The sequence below is a fragment of the Rana temporaria genome, chromosome 13 (assembly GCF_905171775.1).
Source record: "Rana temporaria chromosome 13, aRanTem1.1, whole genome shotgun sequence".
Lineage (NCBI taxonomy): Eukaryota > Metazoa > Chordata > Amphibia > Anura > Ranidae > Rana > Rana temporaria.
In genome coordinates this window covers 39,369,281-39,393,904 of record NC_053501.1, presented here as the reverse complement: position 1 = coordinate 39,393,904, position 24,624 = coordinate 39,369,281, and the positions used below count along the sequence as shown (strand labels likewise).

At 41.2% G+C, this 24,624-nt stretch overlaps 1 protein-coding gene across 6 annotated transcripts in view; it reads left to right on the top strand.

Annotated features, from left to right (window-relative positions):
- SLC35F4 (solute carrier family 35 member F4) overlaps nt 1-24,624 on the top strand; it is a 315,757-nt gene extending 291,133 nt beyond the window's left edge. For all 6 annotated transcript variants that reach the window (XM_040332988.1, XM_040332985.1, XM_040332986.1 and 3 more), the window contains 4 exons: nt 8,522-8,647; nt 11,357-11,549; nt 20,763-20,852; nt 24,209-24,624. In XM_040332988.1, coding sequence (XP_040188922.1) covers nt 8,522-8,647; nt 11,357-11,549; nt 20,763-20,852; nt 24,209-24,450 — 651 coding nt within the window. In that variant the 3' untranslated portion in view covers nt 24,451-24,624. The remainder of the gene's footprint in view (nt 1-8,521; nt 8,648-11,356; nt 11,550-20,762; nt 20,853-24,208) is intronic.

Below are 24,624 nucleotides of genomic sequence, written 5' to 3'. Positions count from 1 at the left end.
GCACGACACACAGATACGAACGCACAGTACGAATCTGCTAAGCAGAACGAACTGCACGCCTGTACCCGAATGCCAACTACGTACCCACAAGCACACGCACTGAACGAGAAAATACTACCTGCTAAAGCCTGGAGACCGAGAAGCGCGAATCAGCTCTAACCAAACCTTCACTAACACGAGCAAAGCCGTAACTAGCAAAAGCGGAACAGAGGGCGTCGCCATTGACTTTGGCCTTTCCCTTTATAGTGACGTCAAACGTGGATTACGTGCACGCGTTCAGGTCCGCAGGGAAATATCGTCCGCTGGTGTGTACAAGCCAGCGGGCCAAATGAAAAAACAGCCTTGTACGCCGGAAACAGCCCGTCGGACATTTCGAACGGACATGTTTGCTCGTGAGTACTCGGCCTAGGAGTTACGCCGTCGTATCTCTGAGTCTGAGCCGTCGTATCTTGGTGCCTGATTCAAAGAATCAGATACGCCAGAATTTGTATAAGATACAACCAGCGTAAGCCTCCTACGCCGTCGTATCTTAACTGCATAATAACGTTGTCCGCTAGGGGCGTGTACGCTTATTTACGCCTAGAAATATGTAAATCAGCTAGATACACCAATTCACGAACGTACGCCCGGCCGACGCAGTACAGATACGCCGTTTACTCTAGGCTTTTCCTGGTGTAAAGTTAGCCCTGCTATATGAGGCGTAGATGAGGCGTAGCAATGTTAAGTATGGACGTCGGAACAGCGAAATTATTTAACGTTTTACGTCGTTTGCGTAAGTCGTTCGCGAATAGGGCTGTGCGTCATTTACGTTCACGCCGAAAGCATTGGCTTCTTGCGGGTTAATTTGGAGCATGCGCACTGGGATACTTTCACGGACGGCGCATGCGCCGTTCGTAAAAAGCGTCATTTACGTGGGGTCACATTAAATTTACATAACACACGCCCACATCTTCCACATTTGAATTAGGCGGGCTTACGCCGGCCTATTTATGCTACGCCGCCGCAACTTTGGTTTGAGAATACTGCACTTGCCTGTCAAAGTTGCGGAGGCGTAACGTAAATAGGATACGTTACGCCCGCACAAAGATGCACGCTTCTACGTGAATCTGGGCCAAAGTCTTTATCTGCCAGGTGCCTGGACTGATACCTGTCTTAGCCTCTCAGCGAGCTGCTGAGAAGGTTAGATGGCCACTCCCCACCTCTCCACAGCTCAGCGCTCCAGGAAATGCGGGGGGTAGAGCGGAGAGCTGTTGATTGACAGTCAGCAGCTCTCTGCTCTGGGAGCTGTAAAAAAAAACGATTCATTGGCAATGTTCGATTGCTCGGTTCTCAGTGCAGAGGCGGCGGGGGACAGATGCAGCGTCAGATCGATGCTGCATCCACCTATGTAAGTATAAACCTGCAAAAAAAACAAAAAACATACTTCTCTTTTAATGGTTTATTTGTAATGTTTGCTTTAAAAGGTAACAGTTTTTCATTTTTTACCTTATTCACTAGTTTACCTTCACTCAAAGAGAAGTTCTTTGTGCAGCAAAAACACTTGCATTACCATAACACAATGGCGTTAATTGAGCCTAATTAGGAGCTGTTAAATCCACTAACTGCATTTTGCTGTTTTGTCACTGTTCACTCCCACAGTATCATCCTGACTGACCTATTGTACTATGGAATAACCATCTATTTTCCTGGATTAGATTGTCTCAGGCATGATAAAGAAGAAGACTGGCCACACTAATTATTAAAACCTTCCTACATGAAGTCGACTGCAGGATCTATATAAATACCAAACACAATTTTTTTTTTTTAAACAGAAAAATATATATTTTTTTCTTAAATTTTATTGCGGTAATATTATGTTGTCAGGTCAGATGCAAATAGCATGTGGCAGCGTTCTCTTTTTCTGTGTTCTTTATTTCTGTAGTTCTGTATTTTCTCTATGAAGCTAAGATTAAAGACACGAGGACATGACCTCAAACTAGCAAGTCCAAAACTAACCTTTGAAAGTATTATTTTAGCAGTACTTGGGACTGACTTCTATCATGAGCAGTAAGTCAATCAACTGTTAGGTATGGTTTACACCTATGCATTTTTTAGTGCGTTTTCAGTTTTGCAGAAACACACTACAGTCCATTTAACATGGTTTCCTATGGGTCATGTTCACATCTATGCATTTTATGGAAAGGGACTTTTTTCTGGTTTTTGGTTCCATAGACTTCAATGGATCAAAAACATGTATTGAAAAAACGCTAAATTCACCTGGAATATGCAAACTGCAACCTGTGAACCAGGCATAAGGCTCCATTCACACTAATGCATTTTTTGATGCATTTTGCAGAAATGCAAGGACATTTTTTAACCACTTAAGGACCGCCTAACGACGATATATGCCGGCAGAATGGCACCGCTGGGCACAATCACGTACCTGTACGTGATTGTATAAAGCCCAGCGGTGGGTCGCGGGCGCGTGCCCGTGGCACGCTCCCGCGATCCGGTCCGAAGCTCCGTGACCTCAGCCGCAGGACTCGCGGACCCGATCGCCGCTACAGTCCCGCGATCGGTCCCCGGAGCTGAAGAACGGGGAGAGCCGCGTGTAAACACGGCTTCCCCGTTCTTCACTGTGGCACTGTCATCGATTGTATGTTCCCTAATATAGGGACGCACAATCAATGACGTCAGACCTACAGCCACACCCCCCTACAGTTGTAAACACACTTCAGGGAACACATAACTTCTTCAGCTCCCCCTTGTGGTTAACTCCCAAACTGCAACTGTCATTTTCACAATAAACAATGCATTTTAAATGCATTTTTTGCTCTGAAAATGACAATGGTCCCAATAATGTGTCAAAATTGTCCAAAGTGTCCGCCATAATGTCGCAGTCACGAAAAAAATCGCTGATCACTGCCATTAGTAGTAAAAAAATTTTTTTTAATAAAAATGCAATAAAACTATCCCCTATTTTGTAAACGCTATACATTTTGCGCAAACCAATCGATAAACGCTTATTGCGATTTCTTTTACCAAAAATAGGTAGAAGAATACGTATCGGCCTAAACCGAGGAAAAAAAATGTTTATATATGTTTTTGGGGGATATTTATTATAGCAAAAAGTAAAAAATATTGATTTTTTTTCAAAATTGTCGCTCTATTTTTGTTTATAGCGCAAAAAATAAAAACCGCAGAGGTGATCAAATACCACTAAAAGAAAGCTATATTTGTGGGAAAAAAAGGACGCCAATTTTGTTTGGGAGCCACGTCGCACGACCGCACAATTGTCAGTTAAAGCGACGCAGTGCCGAATCGCAAAAAGGGGCTTGGTCTTTTACCTGCATTTTGGTCCGGGTCTTAAGTGGTTAACATGGTTTCCTATGGAACATGTTCACATCAATGCTTTTTTGTGCCTCTGTGTTTTTGGAAAGGGTTGGGGACTTTTTTTCCGCAAAAAGCAGTGTTTTGCATGTAATAGAATTCAATTGACCCGCATCCAAAACAGAAGTACCGCTTTTTTTTAACCGCGATTTGCTTTTTTTTAAAAACTGTTTATAGCTGGTTGTTAAAGGAAATGTAAAAAAATAAATATTGCCGGCTACAAAAAAAATTATAAAAAAAAACCAGAAAAACGAGAATCGCAGTAAAAACGCAGCAAGCACCGCAAAAAGCACTGCAAAAACGCTCAAAAGCAACATGCATAAGTGCGAATCAAGCCTAAGTGAGTTAAAACATGTTTGGGACAAACATTGATCTATACTCAAAAAGGTGGAAAAAATAAAAATAATATAAAAAGAAAAGGGAGGAGGAGGAAGGGGGGAGGACAGAGTTGATAGACCAATTGGTATTTTTCTGCCATCATTGTTCTATGTTAAAAAAAAGGCTCTTTTAGAGAAGACATGCCACAGTGGTTCAATGAATAGGGTTGAGCGAACCCGAACTGTAAAGTTCGGGTTCGGTACGGACTTTGGTTTTTCCCGAACCCGGACCCGAACCCGAATAATTGAAAAAAGTTTGGGTCCGGGATCGGAGTTCGGGAAAAAAAAAATGTGCGGAGGTCCACGCAAATTCAATAACCAGACCCTTTAGGTCTGGTATGGATATTATGGGGAACCCCGCCGTCAATTAAAAAAAAAAAATGACGTGCGGTTCCCGATAAATATCCATAACCAGACCCTTCAGGTCTTGTATGGATATTAAGGGGAACCCCGCTGTCAATTTAAAACAAAAATGACGTGCGGTTCCCCCTAAATATCCATAACCAGACCCATTATCCGAGCACGTTGACCTGGCCGGCCGCAGAAAAGAGGGGGGGACAGAGTGCGGCCCCCCCCTCTCCTGAACCGCACCAGGCCACATGCCCTCAACATGGGGAGGATGTCCCCATGTTGATGGGGACAAGGGTCTCATCCCCACAACCCTTGCCCGGTGGTTGTGGGGGTCTGCGGGCGGGAGGTTTATCAGAATCTGGAAGACCCCTTTAACAAAGGGGACCCCCAGATCCTAACCCCCCCCCTGTGTGAAAAGGTAATGGGGTACACTGTACCTCTACCATTTCACGAAGGAAGTGAAAAGTATTGTAAAAAAAACACACTGACACCGTAGAATAAAGTCCTTTATTAAAAAAAAAAAAAAAAAACTCCAGCGCTGAAAAATCCACTCGTTCCCGGCTTCCATCGTTGTCCTCATCCTGCGACGGTGATCTCCCGCGATGAGAAGATCCTGCGGCGTCCATGTCATCTTCGATCCATCGCTGAGAAGATCCATCCGGAGCACAGCATCCCCGACCTCCTCATCGCCGGACACAGCCCAGCGGAATGACGCGCTGGGGCTGTGTGACATTACTTATATAGAGGAGGCAGGGGCACCCGTCACGTGACCCCGCCCCCTCTGACGTACCCTCTGCTACGTCACTGGCGAAGCCCGGCTTCCCTCTTTTTGGGCTTCCCCAGTGATGTAGCAGAGGGTATTTAGGGGGAACCGCACGCCATTTTTGTTTTAAATTGACGGCGGGGTTCCCCTTAATATCCATACCAGACCTGAAGGGTCTGGTTATGGATATTTACTGGGAACCGCACGTCATTTTTTTTTTTTATTGACGGCGGGGTTCCCCATAATATCCATACCAGACCTAAAGGGTCTGGTTATTGAATTTGCGGGGACCTCCGCACATTTTTTTTCTGAAAGTCCGTGTCCCATTGATTACAATGGGGTTCGGGGTTCGGGTTCCCGAACCCGAACTTTTTTTTTAAAGTTCGGGTTCGGACCCGAACCCGAACATCCAGGTGTCCGCTCAACTCTATCAATGAATCTTAAAAAGTGGGCAAACTGTCCTTATACGCTTGCCAGTGTAAGCAAGATAAGCTCTGTGTCTGAGTATGCAGAAAAGCAACAGAGGTGACTGGTCCAATCTACAATTTTCCTTCCTCCATGTCCATCTCTTTCCAAAACTGCCATTTAGGTTTGTTCCAGTTGTCCAAACAGCAAATAGACTGGCTGTGCTGAAGATTTATTTCTAGAATTACAATGGGTAGCTTAAAGTGAACCATTATAAATGTTACGGTGACACTCTCAGCCTCATCCTGCACAATATAAGCCCCAGCAGACTGAGAATGATTATCACTGGGACATAATAACCAAGCAATTAACCAGTTACACACACAGTAATGGTGCATGGAAACACGAACCATTCACATCATTCGCTATTAAAATATCTGTATCACTCGCTATCTCACCCAGACAGGAGTGTAACAAAGTTTGCACTACAGTAGCGTCTGCAACGAGGCAAAATTCTTAATTTTTAGTTAGAACAATTAGAGGTTCAGCTTAGCAATTTTTAAATATTGTTTTAATAAAAAGAGAAAAAAAAACGATATATATTTACAGTAAAGGTATTGCAAAACAGACTTAGCAACAGTAAAATAAAGGGATTTTAAAAGTGAAAAATACTTCAGTGGCGTTCGTCTGGTCTTTGGTTCAGAGTTTGGATCACCTACAAAGTAAGTCAATCTGATATGACAGAGTCACTGGCCCTCATAAATGGCTGTTTTTTAACCTTAATAATTACCATTGGTATCTTTTTATATGTTTATATAACCACTTTTTATAAATGTAACTTCATTACAGCAGAAATTGTGGAATATGTATAACATTTGGCTGTGGGAGTTCAGTGTGTGTTATTCACTCCTGACTAAGGTTCGCTAACAAACCTCTGAATGCTTCACAGAACAGCTATATTTATACTGAGATTAAATTACAGGTGGACTCTATTTACTAATTAGGTGACTTCTGAAGGCGATTGGTTCCACTAGATTTTAGTTAGGGGTATCAGAGTAAAGGGGGCTGAATACAAATGCACACCACACTTTTCAGATATTTATTTGTAAAAAAAATTGAAAACCATTTATGATTTTCCTTCCATTTCACAATTATGTGCCACTTTTTGTTGATCTATCACATGAAATCTCAATAAAATACATTTAAGTTTTTGCTTGTAACATGACAGAATGTGGAAAATTTCAAGGGGAAGTATACTTTTTCAAGGCACTGTATGTAAAGATGTTGGCCTTATTTTGTTTAGTACTTTACACACACAATCTGCATATTGTTTTGTTCTTTGTATGCATTATGTTGTAGTCTCCTCTTTTTCTTGCTCATTTGTATTTGATTTTGACCTTCCTAATAAAATCATTCGTAAACAAATAATACAAAAAAATTATTATCATAGAAGATTTATAAAGCGCCGATAGGGCTTTACGTGGTTTGTCTCATGTTCTAAAATTAGAAAGGGTATAACGCCTGTGAAGAGAAGGACTTTGATTATGAGGAAGCCATGCTCAAGGCTGCAGTGATGTATAACATAGTCTTGCAAATCCTAGGTTTGTCTGCTATATACAAGTGTACATGGTCAACAAAGAGAATACCAACTAAGACCACATACACACTATTAGATTTTCTGCTGATTTAGCAAAACCATATAATATGAGGTCAAACCTTAAAGTGGTTGTAAACCCTTACAGACCACTTTTATCTACAGGTAAGCCTAGATTAAGGCTTACCTGTAGGTGCAAGAAATATCTCCTAAACCTACACAGTTTAGGAGGTATTTCCAAAAGACATGCACCGATGCACTGAGCATACCGTTACTAATGGCGATCATGCCGTTAGTGGCGGCACCCGCGCCCATGCGCGGGAGTGACGTCATCGTGGCTCTGGCCAGTCACAGCGCCGGAGCCGCGATATGAGGAAGACACTGGGAAAGATGGCGGAGGTGAGGAACGAGCATGGCTGCGGGGGCTTCGATCTCAAGTAAGTAATACATAATGAGCTAGTATGCTATGCATAATAAGAATAGCAATAGGTGGAGGAGGGAAGGCTTCAAAACCCCCTGAATGTTCCCCTCTATATTGGTTTGCTAAAAGGAAGTTAACAAATGATATTTTATTACACAATACACACTAACAAAATAACGACACATGAAATAATGTACCCATTCCCCAAAATAACTTGGTTCATGGATAGGCAGATATAGCTTGTTGTAACTAAAAAAAGGCCAAGACTTTGAAAGATTGCATTGCATCATGGGAATGCAAGTTTTTCCTGGTCTAGACATACCAGCGATAGGTCTAGGGCAGGGATCCTCAAACAATGGCCCTCCAGCTGTTGTAGAACTACACATCCCATGAGGCATTGTAAAACTCTGACATTCAGAGGCATGATGGGAATTGTAGTTTCTGAACAACTGGAGGGCCGTAGTTTGAAGACCCATGGTCTAGGGCCGAGGGCCAGGTGTGGCCCTTGGCTAGTCTTTATCCGGCCCTTGAGGAACAATTCCTCTCACTGATATGAGGCACTATTCCTCCCACTGACACCAACAATGGGGCACTATATATTCAACTGATACCAATGATGGGATACTGTTCCTGTTACTAATAGGGGGAATACGTCTCCTATTGACCACCAAAGCCAAGGCCGTATTTATTCTCACTGATGCTGGGCCCGTGACATTTCCTGCCCCTGTTGGCCACAATTCGCCCCTCCTAAAGTCTGAAGGACAATAAAGTGGCCCTTTGTTTGAAAAGTTTGGAGACCCGTGGTCTTGGGTGAAGAGGATGGAAGCAGAGGCATGACCTGAGGTAGAGGCATGGCCACACACTAGGACAAAAATTCCATCTCATCTACAGTACATTTCCTAACAGAGTCATGATGCCACTATAACAAGTTATTTGATTTTACAGAAACTTTATTGCAAAAAATTGTTGTAGGTAAAATGATTGCATTCTATAATTCCTCTTTAATAATATCATTATCATGGGTCAATTGAAAAATGTTACCCACCTCATTAATACCATTTTCCAAAGTGATGCTAACAGGTTCATCATTGGGGCTTTACCAACGATAACTCAGCAATGCTTTTGCTTCAACGTCCTTCTTTCATATATCAAATTAGTTTTCTTGTTTTGTTGATGTCGAATTCCATCCCATGACTGGCAGTGAAAATGTCAAAGAGTTTTCTTCTTTTTCTTTGGCACAGATAGTTGCTACAATAATGGCAATAACAGGAATTGTCATGATGGCGTATGCAGATGGTTTCCATGGTGATTCAATTATTGGAGTGGCTCTGGCTGTTGGATCTGCCTCTGCATCCGCACTTTACAAAGTAAGAAAGAAAAGAATGTATCTGTTGATGTTCATATACTATATATAAAATTGTTATTGTAGTTTATGCAGGTGTCTTAACCACTTGCCGACCAGCGCACGACTATATACGTCGGAACAATGGCTCGGCTGGGCAGATGGACGTACCTGTATGTCCCCTTTAAGAAGCGGTATTGTAGGCGCACGTGCCCGCCGCAAGATCCGTGAGTCCGACCGCAGCTCCCGTGGACTCGATGTCCGTGGGGTTACCCGCGATCGTCTCACGGAGAGGAAGAACAGGGAAATCCTGATGTAAACAATCTTCCTAGTGACAGGACACTGATCACAGCTCCCTGTAATCGGGAGCGGTGATCAGTGTCATGTCACACACAGCCCATCCCCCCTACAGTTAGAAGCACTCCCTAGGACACACTTTACCCCTTCAGTACCCCCTACTGGTTAACCCCTTCACCGCAGAGGTGATCAAATACCACCAAAAGAAAGCTCTATTTGTGGGGAAAAAGGACATCAAATTTGTTTGGGAGCCACGTTGCACGACCACGCAATTGGTCAGTTAAATCGACGCAGTGCCATATCGCAAAAAGTGGCCTGGTCTTTGGCCAACCAAATAGTCCGGGGCTTAAGTGGTTAAGTATGTGAGCCACAATAATATAACTTTGAAACTTTAACTTTCAAAGTCCCACCAACCTTTCACCTCCATAGGTTACTCTAAGGCCCCATTCACACCTGAACGTTTTGTAGCTTGAAGCCTAAGGCAGGCCATAAATGGGTCGAAATAATTTTCTTTCGAAAATCTTATCTAAGAATTTTAGTTTGTATTCCGCACCATTAGTGGGCTGCAGCAACAGCTGATTTTCGTGCGGCCATTAAATTTTAATAATCGGAAACGTTAGAATTTGTTTTTAAAACAAACGATTTTCTAATCAATGATGGGAGAATCACGCGAGAAATGTAATTGAAAAAGAAATGCGCATGTGCAAGAAAAGAAAATTCCCAGAAAGAAAAGAAGATTCCCAGACACAAAAAAAAAATTCTGTAGGAACATGAGGTGAAATTGAAGGTTTGGTTGGTCGAATTTTGAAATCAATGGTGGCAAAACACAAATTTCCAGATTTTTAAAAGAAAATAATTTCGAAATTTGACCATGTATGGCCTGCCTAAAGTTACAAAACGCTGGAGGGGAAAAAAACAATTATTCTCTATAGAGATGGTTCACATCTCCACTCCAAAACACCTGAAGCCAGAAGCTCCAAAACGCCTGACGCTGAAACAAGTTCTGTAACTTTTTTTGGGGCCCAATTCACACCTGAGCATAGCGTTTTCAGGCAGAAAGTCGCGCAGTTTTACCACATTTTTTACCAAATTTTTGCCTTGATTTTTACGCGTTTTTGTCACGATTTCGTACAGGTCAAAAGGTCACCAATGTAAAAAACAGAAAACACAAAAATCTGCCTAAAAAAAAGTCCCAAACTCCACCCCTTAGCTATAATGCCAGAAAATAAAGAAATGCCAGATGGAGGAGCAGGCTGTCCTCGGTAAGGATTCATTGAGGCCAGATTTTTTTTTTCAGCGGTGGGTGTCGTGAGATGGGAAGGAATTGTCCAAAACTCGTTTACTGTCTTTATTCACTTTTAACACATTTTTGGTGAATTGGTAGGGGGATGTACCCCTTACTTATTCACAAAAAAATGGCCTGGTCAATAAGGGGGTAAATCCTTCTGGTGCTGAAGTGGTTAATCCCTTAAAAGCCTTATTGGCACCTATCAGTCCTTTGCCAAATTATATCATACTATCTTCCTCCTCTGCTATCTTAGGATTTTATTTTGTTTTTTGTTTAACCAGCGGGTTGAACGGAAAAAAAAGAGCCAATTTCAGCATTTACACATTCGGGGTGGATGGGGGTATCACTCCTGCTGAGTTATTGTGTTTCGACAGTGGGGAGACTTCCTCACCGTCAGAATACAATGATCAACTTTGCAGGTTTAACCCTCGGCACTGATTGTTCGGGAAAGACCTGACAACTGGTTGTACATATGTCGATCAATAGATCGACTTGTGTGCAACTAGCCAGCCCATACATGGATTGAAATTTGTCCGGTGCTGAACAGGCCAAATTTCACTCCATGTATGGCTGGCATTTTTGAATTCATATGTAGTAAAATTTGGTAAAGTTAAATTATATAACTTATTGGTTTATCAATTGGGTTCAGGGTCTCTTCCTCAGACATGGTATTAAATACTCACGCCATTAAAGGTATCTAACTTAGCCTTTTCTTTATTAGGTCATAAAACAACATATAGGTGTCCATTTGCTAAAGCTGAAGAGTGAAAAATCTGGTGCAGCTCTGCATAGAAATCAATCAGCTTCCAGTTCTTTTTTTTTCTGCCAAAGGTTAATTAAAAATACTGAAATTAGAAGCTGATTGGCTTCCATGCACAGCTGCACCCTATTTTGCACATTATAGTTTTAGTAAATCAACCCCATAGTTTATTATTTTCATTTGTATTTTCATTTTCATTTATGTTGTAACCTTGAAAGTCAATGGTGCTCTAGAAATAAATAATAATTGATTGGCTAATAGACTGAGATTTTACCAGTTGTTTAATTTTTCTTTCCTCTTATGGTTTCACCGTTTACAATTTCTATTGAATATCTCTAAAAAGCATCATGCTAAGTTCATCCAAAATTGATCTATGTTTATTGTTCCAGGTCTTATTTAAGATGTTTCTGGGAACGGCAAACTTCGGTGAAGCGGCACATTTTTTCTCTACTGTAGGCTTCTTCAATTTAATCTTCATATCATGCACACCAATTATTCTTTATTTTACCAAAGTAGAGCACTGGTCCTCATTCTCAGCCCTGCCATGGGGCTATCTATGCGGTGTGGCTGGTCTCTGGTTGGGTGAGTAGAAGTCTTGACTGCTACATATTTTTTTAGTTTCTCCATATGAACCCTCTTCCAGACCTAAATATGTAAAAGGCCATATAGGTGTAAGTAAAGGGTAGACAAGTATCACATCATCTATGTGACCCTGTTAACTGAAAAGAAGAGTCTGATGCCCCGTACACGTGATCGGAATTTCCGATGGAATTTTTCGTTGGAATTTTCATTTAAGTTGTCTTGCATACACAGTCAGACCAAATTCCGACCGTCCAAAACGCGGTGACGTAAAATACTATGACGAGCCGAGTAAAATTAAGTTCAATGCTTCCAAGCATGCGTCGACTTGATTCTGAGCTGTGTGGGTTTTTTCTCCGTCGGAGTTGCACACAGTTGATAGGAATTTCCTATCGTTTTTTTTTTCCATTGGAAAAAAATAAAACATGTTCTATTTCTAAACACCGACGGAAAAAAGTCTGATTGGGCCCACACACGATCGGAATTTCCAATGAAAAAAGTCCATCTTTTTTCAGCGGAAATTCCGACCGCGTGTACGCGGCATAATGCTTACATCTCTAAATACTTTAAATACCCATGCTGTAGAATGTCACTTTGTTGATGAGGAATAATCCCACCAAAAAAAAAAAATTCTGTGAGTGTTTGCCCCCGTTGCAATCACTGTGGGTTCTGTCGACCTCAACGTCCCTACTGTGTGACATGGAGGTCAGCAGGAGAAACCACTGAATATAGCAGGGGACACAAGAAATTAAATACTCCTGGGACTGTTGGTTTCCCAGCAGCCTTTAGGAAATGATTCCTCTTCAACGGAGCAGCTCAAACAACAGGAGATGTACAGTAAGTATTTACAGTTTCAGTTTCAGGTTGCAGCTTTTTTTGGAATTCCAGATGGGCAACCGGGTCGTTCTAACGCAAATTCAGTGCTTCACTCATGCAAACAACAGCTTCAATTTTGTGTCCCTTTCCCAGCACTATAGATATTTGGTTTGCTTCTCCGATATCTGAATTAAAGGAAAATGGCAGCACAGCCGATGTAACGAAGGTCCTTTTATTGAACTATATTGTGCTTACACCATGAGTAAGCACAATGTAGTTGTGTGAAACACGTCAACCTCTCCCCCGGCTGTTGCACTTGTGGTGTGGGTCATGTATCTTTGTGCATCTCTACTACTTTTTCAATAAAAGGATTTTCGTTATATCGGTGTGCTGCCATTTTCCTTCAATTCAGTTCCTCTGCATGGGCAAAGTAAAGGTTTGCTTTAAATTTAATCAGCATACCCCTTAACAAATTTATGTCGATGTCTTCATACCCTAGTTTGTAATTCTATACAGTATGTGCATAGCAGTATTCATTAGACATGTGCAGAACGAAAAAAACTGTTTTGTTTCGATTCGTTATTTACATAAATTTGTTTAGTTAAATTTGTTTAATTCGTTTTCGTAATTTTCTTTGTTTATTTGAATTTGATTACAATTTTTCAAATCCCATTCAAATTCAAATCAAATTCCATTTGATTTAAATCAATAGAACAATAGAACAAAATGGAATAGAAATAATATAACAATCTTCCAAAATTTGAATTTCAAACAAAATAAATTCAATTTCAAATGGAATTTGATTTAAATCTAATTCCATTTGATTTAAATCAAATGATTGTAATCAAATTCAAATAAACAAAGCAAATTACGAAAACGAATTAAACAAATTTAACTAAACAAATTTATGTAAATAACGAATCGAAACAAAACAGTTTTTTTCGTTCTGCACATGTCTAATGAATACTGCTATGCATTTTATTCTATTATTTTCTTTTCTATTCTATAATTTTCCATTATATTCTATTCTATTCGAATTTGAATTTATTCTATTTAAAATTAGAATTTCAAAACACGGTTATATTTTTATATTCTTTCTATTCTTTTCTATTGTTTGTTCTGTTATATTTGTTTCTGTTCTATTATGTTGTTTTCTATTCTATTATTTTCTATTCTTTTCTATTTGAAATTCGAATTTCAGAAGATTGTTATATTCATGCTATCTTATTCTATTCTATTCATTTATTTTCTATTTTATTCTGTTCTGTTTTACTCTATTATATTCTATTCTTTTATTTTCTATTCTATTCTATTATTTTCTATTCTAGTCCTTTATTATCTATTCAATTTTTTTTTCTTTATTTCTATTCTATTTTATTCTCTTCTGAAATTCAAATTCAATTCGAAAACTATTCAAATTAGATTAGAAAAATATTCAATCTCTATTTGAAAACTATTTTAATTTTGTCCGAAATTTTGATTCTTTATTTCCGATTCATTTAAATTTGTTACTATTGTAATTCGAAAACTCAGATGTCCGAATTTCCAAATAACTAAAAATTAGTTTGAATTTCAATTCGGAACAAAATGAACCACACATGCCTAGTTATCATGTTTGCATGTTGGATATGCACAATTTGCTTCCTAGAAGGTTCAGTTTAATGTCAGCCCCTGCTGCAGCTTATATTCACCTTCCTTTTGCTTCTCCAATTGTATTTTGAGTACAGATTTTTGCCAAATACTTATTTCCTCCTTATGGATAGCACCGTGGTTTTTGACGGCATATACAGTCACCTAACGAGTTTGCCTGCTCATACTTTGCATGTGGGCTAAGTTACTCTGATGCCTTGTACACAGGATCGGAATTCCTGATGGGATAAAATCTGATGGAATTTTCCGTCAGAATTCCGTTCAAGCTGTCTTGCATACACACTGTCAGACCAACTTACGACCGTCCAAAATGCGGTGACGTAAAACACTACGACAAGCCGAGAAAAATAAAGTTCAATGCTTCCGAGCATGCGTCGACTTGATTCTGAGCATGCATGCGTTTTTTCTCCGTCGGAAGTTCCACACAGACTATCGGAATTTCCGATATAAAACATGTTCTATTTCTAAACTCTGACGGAAAAGTCAGATAGGGCCCACACACGGTCGGTTTTTTCATCGGAAATTCCGATTGTGTGTACAAGGCATGAGACACATAAAAAGGGGGTTCCAACTGTGTAGCCACCAAGATTTTTTAGTATGCAAAAGCTTATGTAAAATGTCCTAAAGTTACATACCGTATTTATCGGGCTATGACGCGCCTCGGCATATAGCGCGCACCCCCGAACTTGAAGGAAGATTCCTGCAAAAAAAAAATATACTTACAGTTTGGATGCCCCTCGTCAGTGTCTTGCCCGTCGTCCATCGCGTCCTGCCCATCGTCCATCGCATCCATCGGCGGCCTCGTCCGGTCTGGCGTCCTTCTGTGGCCATCCCCGCTCGATCCCCACTTCCTGCGCTGTGTTCCAACCACTGCGCCGACATATACCGAGCGGAGTACACTCGGGTATAGTCGGGCGGGCTCGGCTCCTCTCGCGTAAAGGACGTACCCTGCCCAACTATACCCGAGTGTACTGCGCTCGGTATATGTCGGCGCAGTGGTTCGAAAAAAGCGCGGGAAGCGGGTATCGGCGTATATCGCGCACCCACGATTTTGCCCTGTTTTTCAGGGCAAAAAAGTGCACGGTAAACGCCGATAAATACGGTAACTGGAATCTGGTTATGCCCCTCTGGGCTCTATATAAATGCAATGCAAGAAAAAGTTATGAGCGCACTTTATAATAAAGAGTCTAGGGTGCGTAAAGCAGTAATGTCATCTTTTTGGTCCAATAGACTGCTGTCCACTAATTTGGCAGTCATTAGGCTGGTTTGTTCTGTAGGTTAGACCCCTGTGTTTCACCTGCTTTCATTGGAAATATGGATTGGACTGATATGAAAGCCTTCTATGATCACTAGTAAATCTCCTGAAGTTGGCTGCTTCTAGGGGGTGTCTGTCTGCGCGCCCCCTCCTAACCCCTTCCTCTTTTATCTATTTAGTTTATCCTCTCAAGTCTATGTCCACCTTTAGATACCGTACCCTGTGAGAATAAAGACACAAATACAACAATGGAGGAAAAAAGGCAGGAAAAAAAAGAATGAAAGTAACTTAAGTGTATTCCACCGAGTCATATTTTCAATCATCTATACAGAGTTCCCAAGGACATTTTCTTATTGTGTGTGTCTATTCAACCACAACCAACTATAAAAGAGGAGCACAGCTCAGCACTTGAGAGATCAAGGAGGTCAGAATTCAAAGGCTAACCATCATATAGACACTTTCTATTAAACCTGCATGCAGTAATGTCACCGCAGTTGCCTTTCTGGAAACGAAAAGCTGCACAATATATAGGAAAAATGTTTATTCCTATAGCAGATAGTACTGTTATTTAACCACTTCAACCTCTGAAGTATTTACCCCCTTAAAGGGGTTGTAAAGGTTTGTCTTTTATTTTCTAAATTGGTTCCTTTAAGCTAGTGCATTGTTGGTTCACTTACCTTTTCCTTCCATTTCCCTTCTAAATGTTTTTTTTCTTTGTTTGAATTTCTCACTTCCTGTTTCTCCTCAGTAAGCTTTCCACCATCATCCGAGCGGTGGAAAGTCATTTAGAACAGCTTACTGAACACCTTACTGAGGAGGAACAGGAAGTGAGAAATTCAGACAAAGAAAACAAAGAAAAAAACATTTAGCAGGAAAATGGAAGGAAAAGGTAAGTGAACCAACAATACACTAGCTTAAAGGAACCAATTTAGAAAATAAAAAACAAACCTTTACAACCCCTTTAATGACCAGGCCATTTTTTGCGATATGGCACTGCCTTGGTTTAACTGACAATTGCGCGTGCGTGCGACACTGTACCCAAACAAAATTTATGTCATTTTTTTCCCACAAATTGGGCTTTCTTTTGGTGGTATTTAATCACCTCTACGGTTTTTATTTTTTACGGTATAAACAAAAAAAGAGCGACAATTTTAAAAGAAATAATAATACATTTTTACTTTCTGCTATAAAACCTTTCCAGCAAAAATATGTATGTAAAAAAACAAATGTATTCATCATTTTAGACCAATTTGTATTCTGCTACATCTTTTTGGTAAAACAAAACCCAACAAGGGCATATTGATTGTTTTGCGCCAAAGTTACCATGTCTACAAAAAATGGGATAGATTTATCGCATTTTGTATTATTTATTTTTTACTAGTAACGGTGGTGATCTGCGATTTTTAGCAGGACTATGACATTGCGGCAGACAGATCGGACACCTAAGGCCCCGTACACACGACCGAGGAACTCGACGTGCCAAACACATCGAGTTCCTCGTCGAGTTCAGTGTTGAAGCCGCTGAGGATCTCGGCGGGCCGACTTTTCCCATTGACTAACGAGAAAATAGAGAACATGTTCTCTATTTGGCCCGACGAGTTCCTCGTCGGCTTCCTCGCTGAAAAGTGTACACACGACCGAGTTTCTCGGCAGAATACAGCTCCGACCGAGTTTCTCGCTGAATTCTTCAGAGAAACTCGGTCGTGTGTATGGGGCCTAACAGACATTTCTGACACTTTTTGGAAACTAGTGATATTACTACAATGATCAGTGCTACAAATATGCACTGTTATTGTACTAATGACACTAGGGAAGGGGTTAACATCAGGGGTGATCAAGGGGTTAACTGTGTTGCCTCACTGTGTGGTCTAACTGTATGGGGGAAGGGCTCAATGGGACAACACAAATATCCATCTTCCTGCATAGCAGAAAGACAGGATCTGTGTGATCTCCCCTGTCAGAACTGAGATTTGCCTTGTTTATACAGGCAGATCCCCGTTCTGTCACTGCCTATAATAAGCCTTAGGGTTCTTTCACACGGGTGGACCATATGTCTTCTTTTTCATCCATCCATGTACAGATGAAAAAGGAGACATACATTGGTCCCAATGAGATTGCGGGTGTCAGCGGATGAACGATCTCATCCGGTTCCGCAATCCTCCGATTCTGCAGATGGAGGAAAAACCTATTTTTCCTTCCATGTGCGGATCGGACCGGGTGAACACAGACAGAGGGTCTGTGTTCATCCGATCCCCCCATAGGGGAGAGCCAACGGCTCAGTGGGGGATCAGCAGAGCTGTTTAGCTATCAAAAAGTGTTTTCTAGTGCTAAAACTTTAATCTGATTTCTAAATTGCTGCATTTATAAATTCCAAAAGCCAATATAAAGGAATAGTAGTGGTAAAAAAGCACTTGTGGGTTTAACCAATCTTGTTTTTTTGTACAATTATCCTTTAAGCTTGGGGGTGTCCTATGCCTGCATACTTTTGCTGATAGGTGTCCGTCATTCCCATCTCAAAAAGTTGGGAGGTATGAAAATGCTAGCTGTAATTATTCAGGCTACAGATAAATGCATGCGTACACATTTACAGATTTAAAAGGAACTTAGGGCCTGATCCACAAAAACCCGGCGTAACTTAATTTTTCCCGTTTAAGTTCCACCGCCGCCAAATCTCTACCTAAGTGCCCGATCCACAAAGCACTTACCTAGAAATTTTGAGCGGTGTAACTTAAATCCGTCCGGCGCAAGGCGTTCCTAATCTAATGGGGCGAGTCCCATTTAAATTAGGCGCGCTCCCGCGACGGACGTACTGCGCATGCTCCAGACGCGATTTTCCCGACGTGCTTTGCGTGAAGTTACGTTACGCCGAGTTTTGGGAATCGCGCCGGGTAAAAAAAGTTGCGTCGGGAAAAAAACGAGATGCGGCGGGAAAAAAAAAATAATAATTTTTTTTTACAGCGTCGCGGGAAAGAAGGGTCTACTTTTACATGGTGTACTAACTTTACACTTTGTAAAAGCAGCCCTAATTTTGCGACGGCAAACTAATACTTACTGAGAAAAAACGAAGCGTGGATCCCTGTAAGTGCTAATTTGCATACCCGACGCTGGATTTCGACGAGAAATGCCCCCAGCGGCGGCTGCGGTACTGCATCCTAAGATCCGACAGTGTAAGTCCCTTACACATGCCGGATCTTCTGCCTATCTATGAGAAACTGATTCTGTGGATCAGTTCCATAGATAGAAACAGGGATACGACGGCGTATCCCTTTTGTGGATCAGGCCCTTAGTTATCTGAATAACATACCTCCCACTGATATTTCCACCATGCCTTCTGGCCTGTTTGTTTCTCAGACGGAGCCCTTGGACATACCTGGTACTTCCATATATGGGGGATCATGTGGCATTCTCTTGTTCCTCCCAGAATGCAGTAATCATCACAGTGGCCAATCACCAAGTCTTAGGCCCCATACACACCATAGAATCTATCCGCAGATAAATCCCATCAAATGGGTTTCTGCGGATAGATTCTATGGTGTGTACACTCCGTCTGATATTTATCCGAGGATAAATCTCCCCTGGGATGGATTTCCAGCAGATGGATATTTGCTGACATGCTCAACAAATCCATCTGCTGGAATCCATCCCAACGGATGGATCCGCTCGTCTGTACAGACTTACCGGATCCATCCGTCCAAAGGGGTTCCCCGCACGCGTCGTAATGATTTGACGCATGCGTGGAATTCCTTATATGACAGCGTCGCGCCCGTCGCCGCGTCATAATAGCGGCGACGGCGCGACACGTCATCGGCAGAGGATTTCAGCGGGGATTTCAATGCGATGGTGTGTACACGCCATCGCATAGAAATCTTCTGAAATCCTCGAGAGGATTTATCCGCGGATACGGTCCGCTGGACCGTATCTGCGGATAAATCCTCTCGTGTGTATGGGGCCTTACAATGTCACTTGTGGAAAGGAGAAAGTCAATAATGTGAATATAAAACTTTTTTTAAGTTTTGGAAAAAGTGGAAAAGAGACAGAACTTTTGTAAAGTATTTATTGCTGGAAGAGAGATAATGGTTTTAAACAATCTCTATTTCTTTCAAAACTATAATCTGTCCTGTGGTTAAAAATGTAAAGTAAATGTAGAGACAGAGGTTAGGTTAAACTTAAAGGGTGTGTAGAGGTAAAGATAAATGTCAACTTGTCCAATGAGGACAAATGCTTTGATGGGCATGTCACTCACTTTGTTGATATTTGCTCTCATTTCCTGTTGTGTCTCCATGACAACAAGTGAAAGGAAATCTCCTAAGTGAGACAAGACCATAAAAAAAAACAGATAGGGGTTTAACCATACGCTACTCTATCTGATACTTAAAAAAGGCTTTACATACTCTTTTGGCTTTAAATACAGTATAGATGAGCCTGTGTTTATTTATATATGACTATTATTTTTAAGATTATTTCTAATGCCGCGTACACACGATCAGAGTATCTGATGGTCTAAAATCCGATGGATTTTTTCATCGGAATTCCGTTCAAGCCGTCTTGTATACACACTGTCAGACTAAACTCCGATCGTCCAAAACAGTGACGTAAAATACTACAACGAGCCGAGAAAAATGAAGTTCAATGCTTCCAAGCATGCATCGACTTGATTCTGAACATGCGTGGATTTTTTTTTCCGACGGAATTCCACACAGACGATCTGAATTTCCAATCGGATTTTTTTCAGAAGAATTTAAAACATGTTCTATTTTTTTACTCCGATGGAGAAAAGTCCGATGGGGCCCACACACGATAGGAATTTCTGATGAAACAAGTCCATCTGACATTTTTGTAATCGGAAAATCTGATCGTGTGTACGTGGCATAAGGTGTCCAGTTGGTGGTTTTGGCTACAATAATCTTTCCCTACTAAACGTTTTTATTGCTGTCAAAATTACAGTTACAGTGGTTGTAAACCTCAGACATGAAATATGAACAAAAACTATCCCTCCATAGTGTGTACTTGTCTCAATTATAAACACTAAGTGTAATTTCTGTCTGCTGCTTCATTCCTCTGCGATCAGCATGAATCACTTCTGACAGGTTTTCCTGACACCAAGAGTAAAAGGTGACAAGGGAGGGATCTCTAACTGATTGACAGCCTCAGCTCTGTGTGATGTGTGGAGGGGGGTGTGTCCCTTCCCTCCAATCAGCTCTCAGAGCTCTCCTCACTGAGCTCTGCAGAGTGTGACTTCAGCTCTCTGCCCACTTTTTTTCTGAACTCTCAGACAAGCTTTAAATACACCAACAACGCCAACACTGAGCTTACAAAAGAGTTAGTCTCTGGCAGGGCAGCAGGTAAATGTGTGAAAGATAAGTAAAAAAGGAATAGGGGGGGGGGGGAGATTCTTTGCACTTTGTCAATTCAAAACACATTTCCTTTTATTTGGAGAATACTAAATTTCTTTCAATATTTCCTAAATATAAACATTCTTTCGTTTTTTTTTGCAGTTTTCAACATACTAGTGAATGTTGGGGTTGTCCTGACATATCCAATCCTCATTTCTATTGGCACAGTTCTCAGTGTTCCCGGTAATGCGGGTAAGTAACTGATTAAAGAAACATTTACAGCTGTAGTAATGATACATGCCCAATACTCATCCATATAGGTGTTATAAGCTGAACTCCAGGTATGATCTTTATTACATACTCACATTGGTCCCGCTTGGGCCAACCTAAATATCTACCATATATCACATACCTGATTGGCCTCTGGGGAAGCTGACAATCACTGTAGTAGTCGGTGCCACCATAGAAGGGGCAGGCGCTCACTCGCCTTTTTCATTTGGATAGAGTAGAAAATCGCTAAAACCACAGTTTTTTTGCCATCTATGATAAATTGGAAAGAGTTGTCCTGTATAACACAAAAAGTGATAGGAAATCTCACCATTCATAGAACACCTGGTATAATTTTTTGCTAATGAATACTAGGAATTCTCTGATTGGGTAAAGTAGAGATTGTGACAACACCATCCCTCTTCTCCACCTCATTCAATCAGAGAAAGCTTTAGGCCCCGTACACACGACCAAACATGTATGCTGAAACTGGTCCGTGGGCCAGTTTCAGCATACATGTTCGGTCGTGTGTAGGCGCGAGCGGGCCGAATTCCAGCAAACATTTGCCCGCCGGGCCTTTTCCCAGCAGACAAATATTCCTGGACGTGTTTTAAAACCGTCCGCTGGAATCCTGCCCGCTCAGACATGTACGGTCGTCAGTACAGACCTACCGTACATGTCCGAGCGCCCGCCGTCCCTCGCATGCGTCGACGACGGGGACACGCCTCGCGTAGTGTTTAGACGCGGACTTCTGTACGATGGTTAGTACAACCATCGTACAGAAGCCCTCTGGCAGGCATGTACAGTGAAAACGGTCCGACGGACCGGTTTCACCGTACATGTTTGCTCGTGAGTACCCGGCCTTATATTTATCGAAAAAACACAGGACCCAGAAGATTGTTGCTATCACTGTAGTAGGGCCAACTCCCACAGTCTTGCTTCCTCAATGGCCCATTAGGTATGAGATCCATATACTTCTATTGTGCCAAGCTGAACCATTGTAAGTATGCACTAGATCATCCATGGAGTTCAGCTTTCAAAATTCAAGCTTTCATTAGAAAATGATTAAATATATTTCTATTAAATATTTTGCATAAAGCTAGTATTTATGCCTGAATCTCTCTTGGTATCAGTTTTCTACATTCCACCGTACAATAGCACTTAGCGATCGTATCCGTTCTCGTCAGAACTGCTTCTCTTCCCATACAATCTAATAGGAATACAAAATGCAGGTAAACTGGAGGTCAAATACACCTAGTGGATTCTTAATCAGGACAGAAAAAGTGATGTGAAAAGTAAGCTACGTGTGCTTACTGAAACCAGTCAATACTGGGCTTTGGACTGTGGAGAGGTAGGGTCAGCAGTGTGAGCCAATCAGAGCTCTATTGCTTTTCAAAGGGCATTCTTACAGGATGGGAGAGCAGAAGGATACCCGTCCAGGTAGCCTTCTTCTGTGCTGTCTGGCAGGGTTCACCTAGATCCTAGGACTGGCTGAACAGAATTATAAACCTTTGACTATAAAAAAAAAAAAAAAATATTTATGCATTTGTATATTGTGTAATTTGTGCCAACATCAAACCCTTTGTCCGGAAAATCTTCTACTTAAAAGGTCTCTGCTTTTGTGGCTCTAGGATAGAGATTTACAGTCAACTACAATTACTACTGCTACCACTACCTTAAAGCTGAGGTCTACTGTTTGCTACAAGCACAGACTTTAATTTAGCTTGTCCTGAAGAATACCTAAGTCCTCAAGTTCTTGTTTTTGGAGTATCCCGCCTACTTCCCTCAACCCTATCCAAATCCTTCAAAAATAAAAACAAAAAAGACAACACCCCTAGACTTGTGGGGAACCTGGACAGTATTCCTGTTCCTCACATGGAAGTAGTTAATAGCCCTATATTGTATGTGATGACTGGGGGCCCACCCACAGCCCAGAACTTTGAGCAAACAAGAACAGCCTTGGAGCCTGCCAGACTGAGTGCCGGTTCACACTACAGCAACTTGGGATCCGATTTGTCAGACCTCAAGTTGCCCCAAGTCACTGGACATAACAAATTCCACTGAAGTGAATGAGAGCCGTCTTAATGTACACTACTGAAGTTTAAATAAAAAGGTTCTGCGCTAGCCAAAATTAATATTAAAGAAGAGTCTAAAAAATGTGTAATCTAATGAGAATGCTTCTCAAATCTAAAAGTGTACAAACATTAAAGTTGGAGTGAAAAGGAAAAAAAGTGATGAGCACAATCTCCTACACACTAAATGTGTGGGATTATACAGTGCCTTGCGAAAGTATTCGGCCCCCTTGAACTTTGCGACCTTTTGCCACATTTCAGGCTTCAAACATAAAGATATAAAACTGTAATTTTTTTTGAAGAATCAACAAGTGGGACACAATCATGAAGTGGAACGAAATTTATTGGATATTTCAAACTTTTTTAACAAATAAAAAACTGAAAAATTGGGCGTGCAAAATTATTCAGCCCCTTTACTTTACAAGCAAAAAAAACAAACGCGGATAGAATGAAACTCCGGGCGGACAGGCGGACTCCACGTCACTTCCGGTCACGTACGATGCTCCTCAACTTGGCCTTATTAGCCATTGCTGTTTTTTCACTTTGTCCATTGCACTTTATTGGTACTCACACTGCTTTTGCATAGCAGTTTTTATATATATATTTATATGTACATATATAATCCCTCACGTTTAGTGTATAGGAGATTGCGCTCATCACTTTTTTTTCCTTTACACTACTGAAGTTGCTCCGACTTCAGAAAAGGTTCCTGTACTGCTTCTAGGCAACTTGTACCCATAGGTTTTTATGGAAGTTGCCTCCAAGTCAGATCTCCATCTTAACTAAAGCAACTTTACAGAAAAAAAAAAAGTTTACCCAGGCAAACCCCTCCCTCCCACAGAGCTGATTATTCTGTGATTGGCCACAGCCAAAGTCGCCTGTCCTGGAGGCAACTTAAGTCGCGTTGTAAGTTGCTCAAAGTCACGCTGAAGTCGCCTCCATAATCGCCTTGCAAAGTCACGCTGTAAGTCGGGTTGCCCCTGTGTGAACCGGCACTAAGGGATAGGGTAAGTTACACACCTTATCCCTGCTCCCCTAGACTAAAAGATCATTTACCACTTGCTGTGCAGGGGGGCTCCACTACAAGGTTAGATCTACATTTCGTCTAATTCCTGAAGTTTAGCTTTCATAAATGCTTCCAATATGTTGTTTGGCAATGCAATAAATTAGCTGTAGTATCGTTTACCGTTTCAGTAATGACTCAGTATTCGAGATAGGTCTATTTGTCATTAAAAAATAAATAAAAACCATTTCTGTACCTCCATGCAGCTATTGATCTTCTGAAGCATGAAGTGATCTTCAGCGTTGTGAGACTCGGGGCCACCATCATCATCTGTATTGGATTTCTTCTGATGTTGCTTCCAGAGGAATGGGATGAGATCACACTGAGATTCATCAACAGTTTGAAAGAAAAGAAAACAGAGGAGCATGCAGAAGACGTAGCAGAAGCTGGTGTGCACACAAGAAGCAGGAGCAGAGCGAACGGCACAGTGTCTATACCACTGTCTTAAATCCATCATTATTCAAATGCACGTGAATGTATATTCTGTGAATATAATTTATTTCAATAATTGTAATGTAAAATCACAGTATTAATTTACAGAGAATTCTAAGTTATACATGAAAAATGTTTACATTTATACACCTAAGTGTAAATAAACACAATAAAGATTTTTTTTTTTTTT